Source organism: Natator depressus, chromosome 14 (assembly GCF_965152275.1).
Source record: "Natator depressus isolate rNatDep1 chromosome 14, rNatDep2.hap1, whole genome shotgun sequence".
Lineage (NCBI taxonomy): Eukaryota > Metazoa > Chordata > Testudines > Cheloniidae > Natator > Natator depressus.
In genome coordinates, this window is record NC_134247.1 from 24,617,715 (window position 1) to 24,639,036 (window position 21,322).

Sequence of the window (21,322 nt, forward strand, 5' to 3'; positions counted from 1 at the left end):
AAACTATTTTCCTTTTCCCCTTGGACTTTATTGCTGCCACCACCAAACGTCTAACAGATATATAACTGGGAAAGAGCCCGCTTGGAAACGTCTTTCCCCCCAAAATCCTCCCCAAACCCTACACCCCCTTTCCTGGGGAAGGCTTGATAAAAATCCTCACCAATTTGCATAGGTGAACAGAGACCCAAACCCTTGGATCTCAAGAACAAGGAAAAAGCAATCAGGTTCTTAAAAGAAGAATTTTAATAGAAGAAAAAGTAAAAAGAATCACCGCTGTAAAATCAGGATGGTAAATACCTTACAGGGTAATCAGATTCAAAACACAGAGAATCCCTCTAGGCAAAACCTTACGTTACAAAAAGACACAAAAACAGGAATATCCATTCCATTCAGCACAGCTTATTTTCTCAGCCATTTAAACAAACAGAATCTAACGCATATCTAACTAGATTACTTACTAAGTTCTAAGACTCCATTCCTGTTCTGTTCCCAGCAAAAGCATCACACAGACAGAGAGAGCCTTTGTTTCTCCCCCACTCCAGCTTTGAAAGTATCTTGTCTCCTCATTGGTCATTTTGGTCCGGTGCCAGCGAGGTTATCCTAGTTTCTTAACCCTTTACAGGTGAAAGGATTTTTCCTCTGGCCAGGAGGGATTTTAAAGGGGTTTACCCTTCCCTTTATATTTATGACAGGGGGGCAATGCCGTCCCTTCCCCTCTCCCCTGCCCCGAACTCTGTGTATACCTAGGGCAGCCAGGAGAGGAGAAATGAGAATAGGCTGAGATCCAGCAAACAGTTACACTCCCTGAGTATTGGTGCCAGCCCAACCTGGGGCTGCTCTAACTTGTGCCAGGTGGCAGCAGACCTCCAGAGACCATACACCAGTGGGGGAAGAGCCAGAGCACAGCAAGTACTAGCCTTGCCCCTCCTCCTGCCCCCCTGCCCCCCATCCCCAACACGTCCCAGTACTATTGACTGGGGGAAGAGAAGGCAGGAGAGACCCAGTGTGGGTCTGTTTGTAGGCAGTTCTGCTCCCCTCACGTCACCTGAATGGTGCCATGGGGTGAAGCAAGACAGAGAATCTGCCCCAACCTTGACTGTAGTCCCTTGTCCTTTATGAAATAACATCTTCTACCCTCCCTCGTCCCACACCTGTTGTCGTAGACATTGCCCTGCCCTCACCTCAACCCCGCCCACCCCCATTTAGGAAGAAATGTCCCCTTGGTCAGGTTATGCCACTATTGTCTATGGCAGTGATTCGTTCCTGGGCCATGGCTCATTTTAATTCATGCTGCACCCTGGTGGAGCCATTGCAGATGCTGAGGCCCGGAGCACCAAGAGGGACATAGCTATTGCGATCCTTACGAGTTACAACATCTAACAAGAAAATCATAGGAACAAGAATGGGATCCCCAGAGCCTGAGCTGGGCTCCCAGGCTCCTACACAGCAAATGGGGCAAGACTGGCACCTCACAGACTGCGCTACATAAAGGCTAGCATGCTAGGCAGGAAGCCTCCTAAGCTAGCCAATAGGAGATGCTGAGGGGAGGGGTGAGTCCAAAACCCCACCTCTCTCTCTCCAACATAGGTGCCTATGTCCCAGCTGCAAGGAGGTGCCTAGCTCTGCCAGCGATCCATGGACAGGAACCCCTCTCCTGGAGCCAGGCAGCTTCGGCACCTCTGCCACTTTTAGTGAGAATGACTTTGGCTCCTATCTCAGGCCACACAAAATGGTTGGAGGCGAAGACCAGGGCCTACCTATCACATCTAGCCCAGCAGTTAGTGCATTTGCCTGGGGTATGGGTCCCCCAAGTTCAATTCCCCCTCTGCCTGGGGGAGAAAGGATTTAAACAAGGGCCTTCTGCCTCTCAGCAGACTGCTCTAACCACTGAGTTATGGGATGTTCTGATGCAAGGCTCCCCCAGTCTGTCGGGTTGAAACTGCTCCAGTATGGATAAATAATTAAAGAGTGGAGGGAGCAAATGCTGGGTCCTTCACCTCTGGGTGTCTACCCTAACCATCACTCTACATAGTTGTTCGCTCTGTTTCTCTGGGAGAGAGGAGAATTGAACCTGGGTCTCCCATGCTCCAGAGAAGTGCTCTCACCACTGAGCCAAAAGTCATAAGGAGAGCATTGCCACCATTGCTTGCTCCTCCAGCAAGCTTTCGAATGGGACTCACTCCAGTAAGCGGCCGCCCAGTGTGAGCCACACACCTCCTGGGTGTGGTGCTCTGTCCCATGTAGTGGCACCGAGACCATGTAGAGAGAGATTAATGAGTCTTCTCTACAGCCTTAGCTAAGAGCCATGTGGCTTTTAGCTCATGAACTAGAGACTCAGGCATTTAGCTCCAGAGGTCCTAGGTTTGATCCTGACTGGGGACTGTTGGTGTTACACCAGCACGCCTAGCAGATTGGGTCCTGCACACAAGTTAGGCAAATGCCTCTCTTCCCCTGATTTATGGATTGCTCTGAGATTTAGGCAGGAGATAGGTGTCCAGGCACCATAGGACAGGCATCCCCAGAGGCAGAAACATAGATACTGAGGAATCATTTACCATGCAAATTTAAGCTCAAGAGAGTTTAGGCGCCTCTGGGGTTTGTCGAGAGTTTTGTGGATCACAGTGGAGCCTAAAACTGGACTGAGGTACCTAAATCCACACTTGAGTCTGAGATTTAGGCACCTCAGTAACTTTGTGAATCCCACCTGGGATCCACTGCAACATATGGCTCCCCAGACCAGCTCTGCTCCACTCAATGCTTTAAAGGGCAATATTTTGCAGTTAGGAAGCTAATCCACTCACCCTGGACTAGCCCACTCTCAATCCACCCCTTGAAGCTCTCTGTAACAATCTTGATGAATAGGCTGAGAGTTTCCAACAATGAACCCTGGAGACATTGAATGTTGGTAAACAGGCTGCAAAGAGGCCCCAGACATGTTAATGCTTCACACATGCTTTATAGCCCCAAACCATTCCTCCACACAACAGGCATAGCCATTGCTTGTTGTGTTATGAGGGCTGCCCATGGCTCCCTGAAGGTCTTATCTCTGCAAGAAACCATTTCAAATAAAGTGCACAATCCTTAACAAAGTAAATGCATTTGTCGAGTTGCTTGACCAATTATAGCCATTTCAGAAACCATTCATAATAAACCGCACAAATCTAATAACCCAGTTCTAATTACATGTGCTAATTCTGCCATTCTTATGATAAAGGAAATGCATCTGGAGCTGATGAATTATGGCTGGTTTTGTACACTTATTTAACCATCACTGTGGGCTGGCTATCAATGGGATTTGTAATGTGTTCATTAAGCATTGTATTAACTTTGTCCCTAAACAAACCCACTGTCCATCAGTCCTTGATTCAGCTGGGGTTGCTTCCCCCTTTCATACCCTCACCCTCTTCATACCTTTACCCATGCCTCTCGTCTCTCTTTGAGAAATGGTTGCTGATCTGTTGTACTGTGGGGTGGGGGGGGTGACCCCCATATTTAGATTGTCTAACACTTTCCATGATACAGGATTCTTGTCGCCTTTTCTTTGAAAAGTTCTTGCACTGCCCTTGTTTGTAGCAGGCCTTTGAGATTTAGCAGGCAGAAAGCCCTCAGGCTAGAGAAGTACCTTTTCTTTGGCCCATGACATTTTGTTCAGCATTTGCTGAGATAAATTTTTGAAAATGACCATTTCCCAGCTCTTGCTTTCATTCCTTAGGGAAATTTTGGCAGCCTGTCAACATGTAATAATCGATTTAAACACTGTGAAGAGCGAGGCCCACACTATGCCCAAAGCTGCTCCGTATAACGGACGCATACACTGCACAGTGAACTCCTGGGAGCTGCCAGAGCAGCTGTAGAGTGGGAAAGCTGGGCTGGGCTGACCATTGGACTCCATACATGGGCCCAGTGGCCAGTGGCACCTCATGGGGTGGGAGCTCCCCCAATGCTGAGGCTGGGGAGGAAAAGAACACGCTGGCCCTAGCAGTCCATCCCCACAGGGGGGTAAAACCTATCTCCTGCTAGCAGTTAATGACCTTAGTGCTGCCAGTGGTGTCAGCCTCTGCTGAAGACACAGGGTTGACACTCGGCTGGTGCTACAGGAGGAGGGGTTGTACACAATAAGATTGGATTTTACCTTTTTCCTTAAAAAAGTCCCTAAGAAATTACATGCAAAGCCCCTGTTAGTTAGGCTGTAACCTAAAGCTCTCAGAAGTTAGGACATGCCAGACTTACAGGTGTTCATACAACTTTAATTCCCGCCCCCCCCCCACCCCCTTTTGCATATGCACCCAGAGACAGCTTTAGTGGCATGATCCCGTACCAGTTTTTTCCATAGGACCCCTGCCTCATTCAGTGCCCAGGCTAGATGCATGAGGGGGCTGAATTGAAGTTGTTCAGGGAGCCTCAAATACGGCATTCCCTCACTGTCAGTGCTTGGTGGGCTCTAAGGCAGTTTACAAGCCTTGCTTTGTCCTGGTCGCTGCAGTACAGGGGACTGGAACGCCTGGCACTGTAGTGGATCTGTCATAGGCATGACAGTGAGGCAAATCAATTGAAACAGCTTTAGTGCTACATGCACTCAGCTCAGGGATTACACGGTGCCATAAAGGTGACATTGTACAAACCAGTATTAAATGGAGACACCCACACAGAGAATTGGTCCTTAGAATCAAGGGCACTGAAATTCATTTCCTCTGCACTTGAAAACTAAACTGGACAAAGCAGAGGACAATAAAACCTGCTTTAAACAACGGAAAGTCCTGTACCAAATGGGCACGTGGGGCCTATTGCCACCAGGCCTTTTAACAGGCCACGATGCAGGTCCTACAGCCCAGAGGCATATAGGTACGTCTTAATTTTCATCTGGCAGCAGACTCAAGCAGTTAACTTGTCTAACATTGTTCCAGCGCTGCCTGGCTATGACAAGCATAAGGTGCTTCAGTTATTTTGGCTGGCAGCTGGCTGATCCCCCTCTCAAAGCACCCTTCCCTTCAGGCAAAGGCTGCGTGCTTCTTTCATGGCAGTTCATAAAGGGACGGCATCCTCATTTCCTCTTGGTCTCCAGTGGTGCCCAGAAGGCTCCAGGTGTTTTCTGAACCCGTGGCTCCGGGAACGCAGTAGGGATGGGTGAACTGACCAGACCCTGAACTGAATCTTGGAGCAGGCTTGAAAATGTCTGTGTAAGGCCTTTGGTCTGCGTAAGGCCTGTGCAGTGTCTCCCCTTAGCCCGAGCCACACAGGACACAGGCATACTGCAGAGCTGGGACCCTTAGCTCAAGCTGCCAGTCTTTCAGCCCTGGTGTTGGGCAAGATGGCGGCTGTCATATTTGCATTATGGCAGGTGTCTCAGCATGGTAACGCTGTCCAAGCTCTGTGTGACACTGCACCTCCACACTTGAGCTGGGAGCTCTCCAGAGCACTGGGTCTGTTGGGCTGCACAACACTGTGCCTATAGCTTAGGGGTTTATCCTGCGACCCAGGGCTGTAGTATTTGGGCATCTTCCATGTAAAAGCAATAGCAATAGAGAATTTCCCTAATGGGGACTGTCAAGGGTCCTTCCCCACTCTGAACTCTAGGGTACAGATGTGGGGGCCTGCATGAAAGACCCCCTAAGCTTATTCTTACTAGCTTAGGTTAAAACCTTCCTCAATGTACAAAATTTGCCTTGTCCTTGAATCCTATGCTGCCACCACCAAGCGTGTTAAACAAAGAACAGGGAAAGAGCCCACTTGGAGATGTCTTCCCCCCAAGCCCTACACCCCCTGTCCTCAGGAAGGCTTGATAAAAATCCTCACCAATTTGTACAGGTGAACACAGACCCAAACCCTGGGATCTTAAGAACAATGAAAAAGCAATCCAGTTCTTAAAAGAAGACTTTTAATGAAAGAAAAAGTAAAAAGAATCACCTCTGTAAAATCAGGATGGTAAATACCTTACAGGGTAATTAGATTCAAAACATAGAGAATCCCTCTAGGCAAAACTTTAAGTTACAAAACGACACAAAAACAGGAATATACATTCCATTCAGCACAGCTATTTTACCAGCCATTAAACAAAAGAAATCTAACGCATTTCTAGCTAGATTACTTACTAACTTTTTACAGTTCTGAGCTGCATTCCTGATCTGTTCCCCCAAAAGCATCACACAGTCAGACAAACCCTTTTTCCCCTGCCCCCTGCCCCCTCCAGCTTTGAAAGTATCTTGTCTCCTCACTGATCATTTTGGTCAGGTGACAGCGAGGTAATCTTAGCTTCTTAACCCTTTACAGGTGAAAGGGTTTTGCCTCTGGCCAGGAGGGATTTAAAGGTGGCTACTCTTCCCGTTATATTTATGACAGGGACCCTGTCTGGAGAGAGCCCAGCTGGAGATTCTCAGGCTCTGTGAGCGTTGATTGATCCCTGTCTGCTCTGTATGATCAGAGCAAGTGCTGCTGGGTAAATGAGCAGCACCATGCACCAATGCTCTGTTCAGGCACGGCACACATGGAGGCATCAGGGTCTCCCAGCCTTCTAACCACAGGCTCCACCCTCCCTCTGGGCTTCCCTGCTGCCCCAGGAGGGTGGGGGAATCCAAACGCTTGTTAGCCATCACCCATCTCCTGCATTCAGCCAGTAACCCCAGGGTGCCGTATGAATGATGGGAAGCTGGCTCCGTGTACTGCTGCCTTCTGAAGCTGGGAGCAGCTGGGTACAAAGCATGACTGTCTTGGGCAGTAATCTCACCAAATACCCAGGGCAGCTGCAGGCCAGCTCAGTGCTGGGGAGGCAGACCACAGTGTAGGTAGCGATGGACACTGAGGTCTGTGTACTATGCCTGTACATTTCTGAGAAGCTGCTATCTGCAGAGCCAGGTGCCATTCTGTGAGCCTGTGGCTGAGCAAAACACCCACCATGGAGCATAGAGCTGGGCAAATGTTTTCTGTCAGCCCAGCAGAGAGCGGATTCGATGGAATTCAAACATTCCATGGAAATGTGGCGATTCTCTTAAAACTTTCAGTGGAAACCTGGCCAGCCTGCCTTTCCGCCCACCCACCTGCCTCCCATGGCTCCTGAGCTCCCCGGGCTACTGATTTGGGTTGGAAATCTTAAAACCTTGATGTTTTTCACAGTGCTGAAACCCCATTTCTTGGCCAGCTCTAGTGGAAATTTTGCTTTTGTTCTGTCTTCTTTTGTTGTTTCCCTTAGTCGAAGGTAAAAGTCACTCAGGCTGAGAGTAAGTGGCTGTTCCCTGTGTGGAGGAAAAACCTAGCACAGACCACTAGGGAATGCCCAAGGGCTACAGTGATCATTTGTGGTAGGATTTTATCCTGCTGGCCATCACCATAGTATCTGGGAGCTGTCTATGTAAAATCAATAGCAAGAGCAAAGTCCTTAGGGCACTTCACGTCTTTTCTGGCTCTTCTTCATTTTTCGTTCCAAACACTTCATGGGAGAGGATGGTTGGGTCTTCTGTCCTTTTAAAAAAAGATTTTATTAAGTTTTCTTTTTTGTGTGGTTTGTTTTGGGGCAAAAAGGGCTTGGGAGTCAGGCTTGGGAGTGGAAGGAGGGTCAAGGGTGGGAGGCGGTATCAGTATATGGGTGTCATTCTTGTGGCGCAGCCTTGTCCAAGAGGGAGGTGTTTGCAGTGTTTCTTGAAGCCACCCAGATGCTGGACGGGCCTGATAGCCTCTGGAAGGTGACTGCACAGTTAGATCCCCTCAGAGAATTTTGACGGGACACACTCATCTCCCATGAGCGCCTCCCGTTGGGTGAGTGTGAAACTGTACTCTCTCTCTTTTCACAGTGCCCTGTGGGCTGTTGCCCTCATTAGGTGGGTCCTCAGTGGCTCAGCTCTCCGGCAAAGTCACACAAAATCTAAAATGGATGAACCCCTTCTGGGGTAACAAAGTCCAACACAAAGTCCAACATACTCCCATCTCTGGGCCTTCAGTACTGAGTCTTATCCCCCTTTTGGGGCTTAACCATTTCCCTAGTGGCCAGTGAGGGTCCGGCTCTGCCCACAACTCCTCGTCCCAACTCAGGGACCCTACAAATAGCAGCCACATGCTGCTTTCTTTAATAGTTGCTGTGACTGCATTCGCTGAGCTGCTTCCCACTCTGTCTCATCACCTTCTTGGGTCCTCTGTTTGTTTCCCATTTGAGCAGGCTTTCTCCCAGGTGTCCTTTCCTGGAGAGTTTCTCAGTCTCAGTCCTGTTTCTCAGAGTCTTCTCCCAGGCTTCCACTTGGGGAGCTTGTGTGACAGTCTCTGCCCCCTTTTAGTCAGGATTCTCCCTCCCAGGCCTCTGCACCTGGAGAGCTCCACAGTCCTGTCCCTCCTTGAGCACGGTTTCGCCACAGTCTCTACCTGTGGTGTCTCACAGCCTTCTACTCCTCCTTTACCCATCTGGTCACAACAAGCAACTGCCCTACTCTGCCCCTGCAGCACCTTTTAACTGGGCCTGCTTCACTCTGATTGGCTGCTTCCCTGCAGCCTCTCTAGGCAGGCCTGGAGGACCCACCTTCACTGCTCTGTTCTTGGGTCCAGGTGTGGTAGGCCTGTGAGGCCTCCATCAAGGGGCCTCAAAGGGCCTGGTACACCCAGTCACAAGAATGCTTTAGCCCTGGCTTGCCTGGGCTTTTGGGCTCTCTGATCCAGGCTGCCCTGGAGCACTGCTGTGGCTCAGAGCCGAAGGCCTCTTTACTGCAGCCAGGGCTTGAGTCTCAGCCCTCCCTGATGTACATGGGAGCAGGGCCCTAGCCACCACTCAGTTCCTTCCACTCCTATAAGGCTCCACAGAGTGGGGAGGGAGGTGGGCAGGATAGCTCTATGCAAGCAATTACCTTGAAGAGCCATGCACAGCTCATGCCCAGCAGATGCCCACCGTAGACTAATGCATTGCTCCAAGTGAATAGCCTGGCCAGCTGCATTTCATTACCTATTTTAAAGCCACACAGTTAGGAAAACACATAGTTTTTTTTCTCCTAAAGCACCAAATGATTTGCTCTCGAGTTTCTTGAAACATTTCCCATCCGAATCCTAGCTGCGATGATTTTCAAAAGGATGAGTTGAGCACCCGGGTGACATTTCTAGTGTCTATAAATATCTCCCAAACACCCAGCTAGCCCAACTGGTGAATTATGCAGGAAGAGCTTTATCCATAATAAAACAATTGGAGCCGTTTTGGTGTCGGCATCCCATTCTTTTTCAGATGGCAGGAGAGCAGAACAGGCGATTTACTCTGGAAAGAGCAATCGGTGCTTGGGGAATTTAATGAACTTTTCCCTTTCCTGCAGATAAGTGGGCATCTCAGAGGGCAGCACTGAGCAGAAAGAGGGGCTAGTCCACTGAAGAAAGGATTTAAAATCAATTCAATGCAATACAATGGGCCCAGCATTTATACACACCCAGCCTCTATAACATGGTCCAGAGTTCCAGTAAAGTGAACGTACAGATCTCTGGCCTTGCAGTATTAAAGAGAGGTGTCAGGCCATGCAAAAGTTAAGGCTTTTATAGCTACACCACTAGGCTCTAACCACTATGCTACTAGGGCATTCTTGTGTCTTTGCACTCACTTTCTCTGGCCCAAATGACTCTTTAAGAAAGTGAGAGACAGACAGAGCTCACCCCCATGAGCATGCCTCCATAGCCTGGCGGTAGGGTTGCCAACTTTCTAATCGCACAAAACCAAACCCTTGTCCTGCCCCTGCCCCACCCCTGCCCCGAGGCACCACCCCTGTCCCTGCGTTGCTCACTCTCCCACACCCTGATTCACTTTCACTGGGCTGGGGCAGGAGGTTGAGGTGCGGGAGGGGGTGAGGCCTCCAGCTGGAGGTGTGGGCTCTGGGGTGGGGCCAGGGATGAGGGGTTTTGGTGCAGGAGGGGGCTCTGGGCTGGGGCCAAGGAGTTCAGAGTGTGGGAGGGAGTGTGGGGTGGGTGTAGGGTCTGGGAGGGAGTTTGGGATGTAGAAGGGGGCTCGGCTCGGGCAGGGCATTTGGGTGCAGGCTCTGGGAGGGAGTTAGGGTGTGGAAGGGGATTCTGACCTGAGGCAGGGGGTTAGGGTGTGGGAGGGGGTTTGGGGTGCAGGCTCCAGGTGGCACTTACCTCAGGTGGTTCTCAGAAGCGGGCAGCATGTCCCGCTGGCTCCTAGGTGGAGGAGCTGACTGGAGCCACCAGGGTCCTTTTCAACCGGGCGTTCCGGTTGAAAACTGAACACCTGGCAATCCTATCTGGCAGGTACAGCACTTGTCGTGCCCAGATCAATGTAGCTATAAGAGCCTTAACTTGTGCATGGCCTGACCTTTCTCTGAATCATTGCAAGGCCACGGCCTGGAGCCCTAGGATGCAGGCCCGCTGCTCCACTAGTTCTTTCATTATGTATCCAGCAGGCAACAGCTTCAACCGGTGAGAATGAGGGCGCCCCACAGCAGAATAGCCCAGAGCCTGATACTTCGAGCACTTCTGTGAGCCGTGTCAGCTCCTTGTTCAAATCCCTTCTCCCACTCAGCCAGAGGGGGGGCTCCCACATGATTACCGGTGAGGACCCTCACCACTGGGCTAAGCATTAAGAGGGAAGTTTTTGCCCTGATTTGTGTGATGTTGCCTGAGGGGCCCACCCTGTCAGGAAGTCTCTGAGAACACCCACCAGACCGGCCCCACATGCGACAGGGCTGAATACCTGGCTTACCCCAGTTTGAGACCTGCTCCGCAGCTCAGGTGGGAGATAAGCCCCTGGACGACTGCACTGCACATGTCCAGAGGCAGAAACATAGATGTGGAGGGAACTTTTACTGAAATCTTAGGGGCCAAGTGAGTTTAGATTCTGCCAAGATTCAGTGGGAGTTTTATGTATCACACTGATTCTCAAACTGGGACTTGGGCACCTAAAACAGGGCCATAGGCACCTACCACCTTTTGTGCATCCAGGCCAAAGTCATGCAGCTTTGCAAGACACTCGAGCTGTGGTGAGGCATGCACAGAAATGCCCATAAGGCAATTCAGCAGCCTGTGCAGGGTTTGGGTGGTGGCAAGAAGCCACGTGCTGAATGATGAAGACAAAAAATACTAAGCAGTGGAATTAGGCAGGTTGCCTGAGGGGGAAAAGTGTCTGATCATGTGACTGAAGACTGGTGCAAGCACACGGGGGCAGAGTTAAGGCTGCCTGGGAACCCATATTCTGGCATTTCTGGACTTTCTGCTTGACTTTGCAACCTAAACACCAGTCTAGTTTTCTGTGTGATCTCATGTATAGTCAGCATGGTCATTGGGTTTGCGGCCCAGGATCACACTGGCTCTAACCACTTCAGGATACACTCACAAAGAAACGTAGGTGCAGTGGCCCTCAGTGTCGCCATCTCTAACTTTTAGGCACCTAGAAATCCCCGGAATTCACAAAGCCTGGGTTAGGCGGCACTCCGGCTCCTGGTACAATGCACAGGGGGAGACAGGCACCTAGACTGCAGTTCACAAAAGCCAGCATCCTAGGCCTCTCCTTACCTCAGCGATCCTCTGGGAGGTGCCAAGCCAAGGGGAGGGCAGAGCCCCACCATTCCCCTCTCACGGAGGTTGGTGCCTACATCTGGGCTGCAGGGAGGCACCTCCCTCTGCTTGGGACTCTCAGCTGTGAGCCTGCCCGTGGGGGTAGGTGCCTACACCATTTGCTTCATAGGCAGTGGCGGCCCTTCTTTACGGCTTCTCAGGGACCCCCAGTTCAAGTCCCCTCAGCAGCTGCAGGGGAGAAAGGGTTTGACTGTGGACCTGGTACCTCTCTGGTGAGTACGCTGGGCTTTGGGCTAGTCTGATGGGGAGTCTCCCAGTCTCTCCTGTTGAAGCAGTTGCATGCTGGATAAATAATTTTTAAAAGGCATTGAAGGAGGAGGACTGGCTCCTGGGTCTCCCCGGTGAGTGCGCTAACCCCAGGCTAGAGTCAGGCCCATGTTTATGCTCTCTCTCTTTCATTATTAATCTACAGCAGGCTGAGGGAGCCCCACATCTGACTACCCCATAGCCCAGCCGTTAGGGCATGCCCTTGACAGCTGGAAAATCCCGTAGCCCGCCCAGGTGAGTGCCCAGATCAATGGGCTAAACGTTATGAGGGAGCACCTGGTTGGCTCTTTTGTGTGTAAGCAAAGTCAGAAGGAGGAGGGACAGCTTAGTGGTTTGAGCATTGGCCAGCTAAACCCAGGGTTGTGAGTTCAATTCTTGAGGGGGCCATTTAGGGATCTGGGGCAAAAATTGGGGATTGGTCCTGTTTTGAGCAGGGGGTTGGACTAGATGACCTCCTGAGGTCCCTTCCAACCCTGATATTCTATGATTCTATGAGAATGAGCTCTACCCTGACATCTGCTTGTTTCCCAAGCAGAAGCCTGGGAAACAAGCAGGGAAAACTGGAAGTCCTGGCACAGTCAAGGAATTAGGATGTGATTGGAATAACAGAGACTTGGTGGGATAACTCACATGACTGGAGTACTGTCATGGATGGATATAAACTGTTCAGGAAGGACAGGCAGGGCAGAAAAGCTGGGGGAGTTGCACTGTATGTAAGAGAGCAGTATGTCTGCTCAGAGCTCCAGTATGAAACTGCAGAAAAACCTGAGTGTCTCTGGATTAAGTTTAGAAGTGTGAGCAACAAGGGTGATGTCATGGTGGGAGTCTGCTATAGACCACCGGACCAGGGGGATGAGGTGGACAAGGCTTTCTTCCAGCAACTAACGGAAGTTACTAGATCTCACGCCCTGGTTCTCATGGGAGACTTCAATCACCCTGATATCTGCTGGGACAGCAATACAGCAGTGCATAGACAATCCAGGAAGTTTTTGGAAAGTGTAGGGGACAATTTCCTGGTGCAAGTGCTTGAGGAACCAACTGGGGCAGAGCTCTTCTTGACCTGCTGCTCACAAACCGGGAGGAATTAGTAGGGGAAGCAAAAGTGGATGGGAACCTGGGAGGCAGTGACCATGAGATGGTTGAGTTCAGGATCCTGACACAAGGAAGAAAGGAGAGCAGCAGAATACGGACCCTGGACCTCAGAAAAGCAGACTTTGACAACCTCAGGGAACTGATGGGCAGGATCCCCTGGGAGAATAACATGAGGGGGAAAGGAGTCCAGGAGAGCTGGCTGTATTTTAAAGAATCCTTATTGAGGTTACAGGGACAAACCATCCTGAAGTGTAGAAAGAATAGTAAATATGGCAGGCGATCAGCTTGGCTTAACAGTGAAATCCTTGCTGATCTTAAACACAAAAAAGAAGCTTACAAGAAGTGGAAGATTGGACAAATGACTAGGGAAGAGTATAAAAATATTGCTCAGGCATGCAGGAGTGAAATCAGGAAGGCCAAATCACACTTGGAGTTGCAGCTAGCAAGAGATGTTAAGAGTAAGAAGAAGGGTTTCTTCAGGTACGTTAGCAACAAGAAGAAAGTCAAGGAAAGTGTGGGCCCCTTACTGAATGACGGAGGCAACCTAGTGACAGAGGATGTGGCAAAAGCTAATGTACTCAGTGCTTTTTTTGCCTCTGTCTTCACGAACAAGGTCAGCTCCCAGACTACTGCACTGGGCAGCACAGCATGGGGAGGAGGTGACCAGCCCTCTGTGGAGAAAGAAGTGGTTCGGGACAATTTAGAAAAGCTGGATGAGCACAAGTCCATGGGGCCGGATGCGCTGCATCCGAGAGTGCTAAAGGAGTTGGCGGATGTGATTGCAGAGCCATTGGCCCTTATCTTTGAAAGCTCATGGCAATCGGGGGAAGTCCTGGACGACTGGAAAAAGGCTAATGTAGTGCCCATCTTTAAAAAAGGGAAGGAGGAGGATCCTGGGAACTACAGGCCGGTCAGCCTCACCTCAGTCTCTGGAAAAATCATGAAGCAGGTCCTCAAGGAATCAATTCGGAAGCACTTAGAGGAGCGGAAAGTCATCAGGAACAGTCAGCATGGATTCACCAAGGGCAAGTCATGCCTGACTACTCTGATTGCCTTCTATGACGAGATAACTGGCTCTGTGGATGAGGGGAAAGCGGTGGATGTGTTATTCCTTGACTTTAGCAAAGCTTTTGACATGGTCTTCCACAGTATTCTTGCCAGGAAGTTAAAGAAGTATGGGCTGGGTGCATGGACTATAAGGTGGATAGAAAGCTGGCTAGATTGTTGGGCTCAACGGGTAGTGATCAATGGCTTCATGTCTAGTTGGCAGCCGGTATCAAGTGGAGTGCGCGAGGGTCAGTCCTGGGGCCGGTTTTGTTCAATATCTTCATTAATGATCTGGAAGATGACGTGGATTGCACCCTCAGCAAGTTTGCAGATGACACTAAACTGGGAGGAGAGGTAGATATGCTGGAGGGTAGGGATAGGATACTGAGGGACCTAGACAAATTAGAGGATTGGGCCAAAAGAAATCTGATGAGGTTCAACAAGGACAAGTGCAGAGTCCTGCACTTAGGACGGAAGAATCACATGCACTGCTACAGACTAGGGACTCAATGGCTAGGCAGCAGTTCTGCAGAAAAGGACCTAGGGGTTACAGTGGATGAGAAGCTGGATATGAGTCAACAGTGTGCCCTTGTTGCCAAGAAAGCCAATGGCATTTTGGGATATATACGTAGGGGCATTGCCAGCAGATCAAGGGATGTGATCGTTCCCCTCTATTCGACATTGGTGAGGCCTCATCTGGAGTACTATGTCCAGTTTTGGGCCCCACACTGCAAGAAGGATGTGGAAAAATTGGAAAGAGTCCAGCGGAGGGCAACAAAAATGATTAGGGGACCTGAACACATGACTTATGAGGAGAGGCTGAGGGAACTGTGATTGTTTCTTCTGCGGAAGAGAAGAATGAGGGGGGATTTGATAGCTGCTTTCAACTACCTGAAAGGGGGTTCCAGAGAGGATGGATCTAGACTGTTCTCAGTGGTAGTGGATGACAGAACGAGGAGTAATGGTCTCAAGTTGCAGTGGGGGAGGTTTAAGTTGGATATTAGGAAAAACTTTTTCACTAGGAGGGTGGAAACACTGGAATGCGTTACCTAGGGAGGTGGTGTAATCTCCTTCCTTAGAAGTTTTTAAGGTCAGGCTTGACAAAGCCCTGGCTGGGATGATTTAGTTGGGGATTGGTCCTGATTTGAGCAGGGGGTTGGACTAGATGACTTCCGGAGGTCCCTTCCAACCCTGATATTCTATGATTCTGTGATTCTATGATCTGGTGGTGAACTGTGGAAAAGGACTTCAGGGGCTGATCTCGTTTGCATGGGCACACCCATCCTGCCTAGCATGATGGACTGCTTGCCCAAATGGTCACTTTGGTTGCTGTGGAATCCCCAGGCTCTTTGTTATTGGGGCAGGAGTAATAAAGGGTTGTTATCCTGGTTATGTGAATCAAGGACAGTAGAACTGTACTTGGCATTTTATGACAGAGGGACTCGCCCTCAACTAAATAGCACTTGCTAGGCAAGGGACATGGGTTCCAAAACCCAGTGAATGGTGAGAGGCTGGGGACAGGTATGTGTACCTGGTAGTGTGGTGCCCTTTTGAGGGTTTGAAACACTACTTTGACTGTGTCTCTCCCCCCTATGTAATAACAGAGCTAATTTTGGTTCTATGGGGAGTCTTGTTACATGCTGTAGAGCTGAAATCACTAATACCTAGGTCTAAGTATTAGACCTACTTTGGCCTACTGGTGCCACAGCACAGAAGCTCCTCTACTACTGCCTAAAAATCACTGAGAGCTGTGTTAAGGTGGGGGGCTGAAGACAAGTTGGTGAGCGGACAGCGGGATGGCTAGTATGGAGAGTGGAGCAGACAGCAGGGCAGATGGCGGAGAGGAGCGGACGGCTGGCAGAGAGGCGCAGCTGCCGGTGAAGACTGCAGCAGAACCCCATGGAGAGGTGTGGCATTTGGCCATCGACCTGAGCAGTGGAGCCTGTAAGATGCCCCCCATGCCTCCCTTCACTTCCAGCCTGGATGGGAGGTAAACTCTGCAGATGAACTTCTGAACTTGGGGGGTGCGGGGGCTGCACTGACCAAGGACAGAAACTGGGCGGGGTGTGTGTGTGTGTGTGACTATTGGGTTGCTGGACTTAAGACCCTGAGGGGAAAAGGACACTGCCAAATTTACTTGGGGGTGGGTCTTTTCTTCGTGGTTGGTGTTATGAATCCTGTTTGTGGTGTTTCCCCAACAAAAGGCTTTTGCTTCACTCAGACCCTGTGCTTGCGAGAGGGAAGTATTGCCTCTTAGAGGCGCCCAGGGTGTTGGTATGTAATTGTCCCAGGTCACTGGGTAGGGGCTCAAGCCGGTTTTGCATTGTGTTTTTGAAACGGAACTCCTAGATACTGAACCCGGCCCTTGTTGCTGCCAACTCTGACCGGCAGAAGGGTTATATGTGTAAGCTTGCCTATAGGGCCTGATCCAGTAGGTGTGCTCTCAGCTCACGTTCCAGATCAGTTAGGTGGATGAGCGCCTATCTTTCCCCAGTTCCTGACCCGCTCTGGCTGCCTGGCATGGGGTTGCAGTGCGCATGTGCAAAGGCAGAATCATTTGCTGCAAAAATTAGATGCTAAGCAAATTTACGTGTCTACAGGGTCCAGGAGTAGTTGGGGCAGAGGGGTTGTGAGTCCCAGTGGGGCCTGATTCTGGGATTTAGGCTCCTAAAGTGGCAGTCAGGTGCCTAAGTCCCTTTTGTGAATCTAGCCCTTGCAGTAGTGATCATGAGATATTTCTAAGCTGCAACTACCTGCATACTTTCCCTGGCCCCTTACGTCATACACATGATTCATACTCCCCGTGCAGTGGGATAATGTTGATATTTGAGACAAAAAGAAACAAACGGGAGTTCTAGAGGCAAATCCAAGAATAAAGATTTTATTAGGAAATGTACACCATTCTGAAATGGTTTGCTTTACTTAAATAATCTGCATCTCCCTCATTCAGCGTCATTAATAGCCTGGCGTCGTTCTCTCTCCTTGCAATGTTCCTAGAGTCTAAAGGGATATCAGTGAGGAATCCTAAATCATTTAAAATCACTTATTCCCCTAAGGAGTACTGGGCTCCCTGGCTTTCTGAATTTTTCTTCACAGGTCACTGAAACATTTGGTTGGATTAAAAAAAACCAGCGTATAAAGAATTAGAAAGCTTATTCAATTTAGCCAGATCCAAAGCCCATCAAAGTCAATGGAAAGACTCCCTCTGACTTCGACTGGCTTTGGATCAGAACTTACACAGAGAAAAATATACATTAGGTCAAATTTGAGCCTAGCAGCCCTTTAATCCTCTGGATGTGATAGATATGGGGCCACTCCTTCAACTGGTTTAAATCCACATAGCTCCATTGAATGAATGGCAATACCCTGATTTGTAGCAGCTGAGGCTCTGGCCACAGTGTCCAGTCACATATAAAAATACCTAGTTCTTATGCAGCACTTTTCATCAGTAGATTCCAAAGCACTTTACAAAGGTGGTCAGTATTATATCCCCTTTTTACATATGAGGAAACTGAAGCACGGAAGGATAAAATCATTTGCCTACGGTCATCCAGTAATTGAACTGGGAATAGAACCTAGGTCTTCTGAGGCCTACACCAAGATTCTATCCATCAGGCCACACTGCCTTTCCCATAGATGCATCTGCTACTGCATGCTACATCCTCTTAAGAATTCATTTGCCAAGCTCACTAAATGCCCGCACTCGAAGAGTTAAGAACACAGGGGTTTTTTTTACTCTACGTATATTATTTTAGAAATTCCTTGAATGTGAAATGGTTCAACGCTCCCATTGAGACATTCTCTGTTGGTGAAACTCTGTGTCAATTGGGACCTAAATTTGCAGAAGCAGGGCCACACCGGCGAGGACCCACTTGGAAGGGTTTTCTTTAGTTTTCAGGTTAAAAGTCCACACATAGGTTGGCCCTCTCTGACGTGTTTTGTACACGGGACATGGGTACATGCTGCGAGGGTCCTGTTTGTCAGCGGGAATGGCCTTGATGAAAATAACGGGCATGGCTGGAGTCAGATCCTTCAGCCTGGCATCCGTCATCATCCCTGTCTGCAGAGGAAAGAAGAAAAGGTTTTAAATGCTCTGAAGAATGCCAAGACTTACCACCAACTGTGTCCTCAATATGCATGATCATTTATAGCCTCCAGCTCCTTCCACAGCCTGCCATGTTTCCTGCCATGTATTACTTCTTGTCTGTGCCCTTTTACAACTTCTGCTGCTTGTGCCCTGGCCCAGTGAGGACTATATTATATCAAAGTAAAATGTCAGATAATTCTAACCTCTGCACATCTGCCATCTCACCCTCCCCCACTCCTGCACCAATCACTTCCCCCAGATTAGATCCCCGCTCCACTTGAACTCCACAACACTGTTCTGTGCAGACACCCCCTCCTACCAGGCCCAGAGGGAAGAGATGATCCAATTTGCATGGCTGTACATTGAGCATCTAGTCATTTGGTCTGACTAGAAAAGACCCCAGGAATGATGCTCAGTGTCAGTTCGAGGGGTGACAGGCATGAATGTTTCAGTGCAAAGTAAGCATGTGACTTCGGTCAGGTAAAAGCATCTTCTGTGGGGTGTTAAACTATGCATGGAGGTGCCAAGATCACGTGTCCAGCCACTTTCATCAGCTGCCTCTCTCTAATATAGCTTATTCAAAGGGAAAAAATGCAGTTATATCCTGACTCCAGCTGTTCTTACATCACAGGGTCCCCAAACCCCCTGGATCAGGGCTCCCCAGGGAAAAGACTCTAAGATTGGGGGACGAATCCTGAAGTCCCCATGCAGTGGTTTTTCAATCTTTGACCTCACTGGGCTCTTTGCCAGAGCAAAGACGAAGAGTGGCTTCAGGATCAGTCTGTAGAGTTGTAACCAATGGGCTTTTACGGCTATTGCTCTTGAAATGCACTACAAATGAATAATAGTAACACTCCAGTTACATCCTGGAGAACATGACCCGATCCTGGGGGCTGTGTCCAGCAATGCCCCTGGCCTGGGAGAGTGAGGAAATCAGTCCTCCCCACCCCCTCACCTACACTCTTCTCCTCTGGCTTGATAAACACCTGATCTCAGACATAGGATTTATGCACCAACATGAGCAAACTCCCCATGACAATGGGATTGACTAGGCTCTGATACACTAAACTAGAAAACACAGTGTGCTAAATTGCAGTGACTTTCATCTTGTGAAACTCACTGTGGTTGCACTGGGTATTTTCAGGGCAAAATCTGGCCCAGTGTTAAAACATGTCCTAATAAACTTGTATTTGACCAATGTGAAATGATGGCGTTTCCCAGAAATGGGGGGCTCCAGCTTATTTATTGGCTCTCAGACAATGTCCATAGGGACCCACAGCTGGGCAGGGTGCTGCTGGTTCTTTTTTAATATAAGCCCTGACTAATTAGCTGTATACAAAGCACAGCACCCAAAGGGGCAGAGAACATTAACAAGAAAGGAGCACCAAGGGCCCTGTGGGCTCACTGTATCCTTGGCAATTAGAAGGGGCTTCAGGAGGCTCATTCTGAACCCTGCATGGGGATTAGTTGAGTGGCCTCAAGGGCCCTGCCTGCTAGAAGAGCCTGAGTTCTACTACCAGGGATGCTAACGTGAAGAGCGGGGATACGCATGGGCCATTCTGATGGAGAATTGTCTGTAGTGAGTGAGTCTCTGGTGTCCTCTACAGCCCAGCTCTGCATCGGCAGGTTGCCATGACCTAGCGGAGGAGGCCAGTATGTGGGGAGTGCATCAAACTGGCTGGTTTGCTTCCTCCACTCTGGTCTCTCAGGCAACCATTGTCCCTTTTTCCGACTGTAAAATGATTTGTCTATGAGTCCTCTTCTGGGAACAGCTTGTATAACTGCCTAATGTGGGTCAGAGAGAGGGAAATACAAACAAATATGGAGTAGGGACTCGTACCTCACTGTGCTACAGGGACTGCCTCTCTGAAGATTAGCTTCACAGATGATTTTCTTTCAAATGTCCCCAAACCAGAGTTGTGTGTTGAGATTGAACCTATCTAGTGATTTATTCAGTCCTGGCAATAAGCGAAGCGAAGTAATCACTCTTGCACATAACCCCGCAATCTTAATTTAATTTTAACAATACCATTTGTTATAATAGGATAGTAATGATAATACAGGGCTCTTATATAGGACTTTATATTTTCAATGCACTGTACAAACACTCAGTAATCCTTGCAACTGTTCTTGAGGGTGCTACATGGCAAGTGTTGTTATTATGTATTATTTTTACACATATCCCTTTAATTTTTTATGACTGGATTCTGATCAGATAGGTTGTTTATTGATGGCAATAATGAAAATAAATTTTCCATGAAATATTCCATCTGTTTCTAGGTTGACAAGGGTTTCAATCTCTCTGAGATATCTCAAATGCACTTATCCCTGTTCTATCTCTGGACTGATTTTCATTTGCATTTTTATCTCCCTGATGATCAGAAATGAATTCTGCTTTGAAAACAACTGTCCCTAACTGCTAGCAAGGTGCGCTTGTTACATAGCTGCCCTGGGTGTCCCCAGAGACACAGTCTCTCAGATCCCAATGGAGAACTCTTCTCCAACAGCAGTTTGATCTGATCTGCCTTTTCAAAAGTTAGTTGGAATGATGGACAAATTATATTGCCACATTACACGGGAATGGGAGCCCAAAGCAAGCTACAAACTGGGGGATATTAGCAGTAGGATTAAATCTATAGATCAGTGCAAGAGTCGCCTTTCCCCTGGCTGTATCTACAGGTTCTACCAGCACAGCACCATTTGCACGCCATCAAGTTGGGGTATAATTGCCTTTATATCGTTTTCTTGGTTTCTTTACAGCCCCATCCACACTGTTTCGCTGCCTTTTAATTGGACTTGCCTCTGACCTCAGGTTATACAGGTTGTGTGTGTGAAAGGTGAGATGATATGCTGGGCGCATGGGTTGGTGACACATGGGCAGATGGAGGCCAGGGGAGAACCCCATTTCAAGTTGGGGCAGGTGAAAGTTTTCAGTGCCTGCTGGCTTCGGGTTCTGCAGGAGATGTATAGGGGGGAGAGACTGTCCCTTGGCCAGGAGCAGTCCTACCCATTTTGCCAGCCAGAGTGGAAAATATTTTTGGTGACTCCCACCCCTCACGAGTGGCTGAGCCAAAAAACCAACCCCCAAAACAAACAAACAAAAAAACCCAAAGAAAAAGAACAGAGGGAAAAAAAGCGACTGCTCTCCTCTCCTGCCTGAGAATCAGCTGTGCCCTTGTGCTCATGTGTCTGAGCGACAGGCAGAATCCAGCAGTGGGAGGGATGCTTGATTTGTGCTACCGAAGTGGGCATGTGGGAGATAGTCTTGCCCTGGGTTGATTGTGGGGTTCAGAG

General features: G+C 49.1%; 1 protein-coding gene across 1 annotated transcript in view; it reads right to left on the reverse strand.

Moving 5' to 3' along the window:
* Positions 1-16,855: 16,855 nt before the first annotated feature.
* Positions 16,856-21,322, reverse strand: part of DNAH9 (dynein axonemal heavy chain 9) — a 397,352-nt gene continuing 392,885 nt past the window's right edge. Inside the window, exon 69 of the mRNA XM_074971509.1 lies at positions 16,856-18,001. Within this exon, the coding sequence (XP_074827610.1) occupies positions 17,774-18,001 (228 nt within the window). The 3' untranslated portion in view covers positions 16,856-17,773. The remainder of the gene's footprint in view (positions 18,002-21,322) is intronic.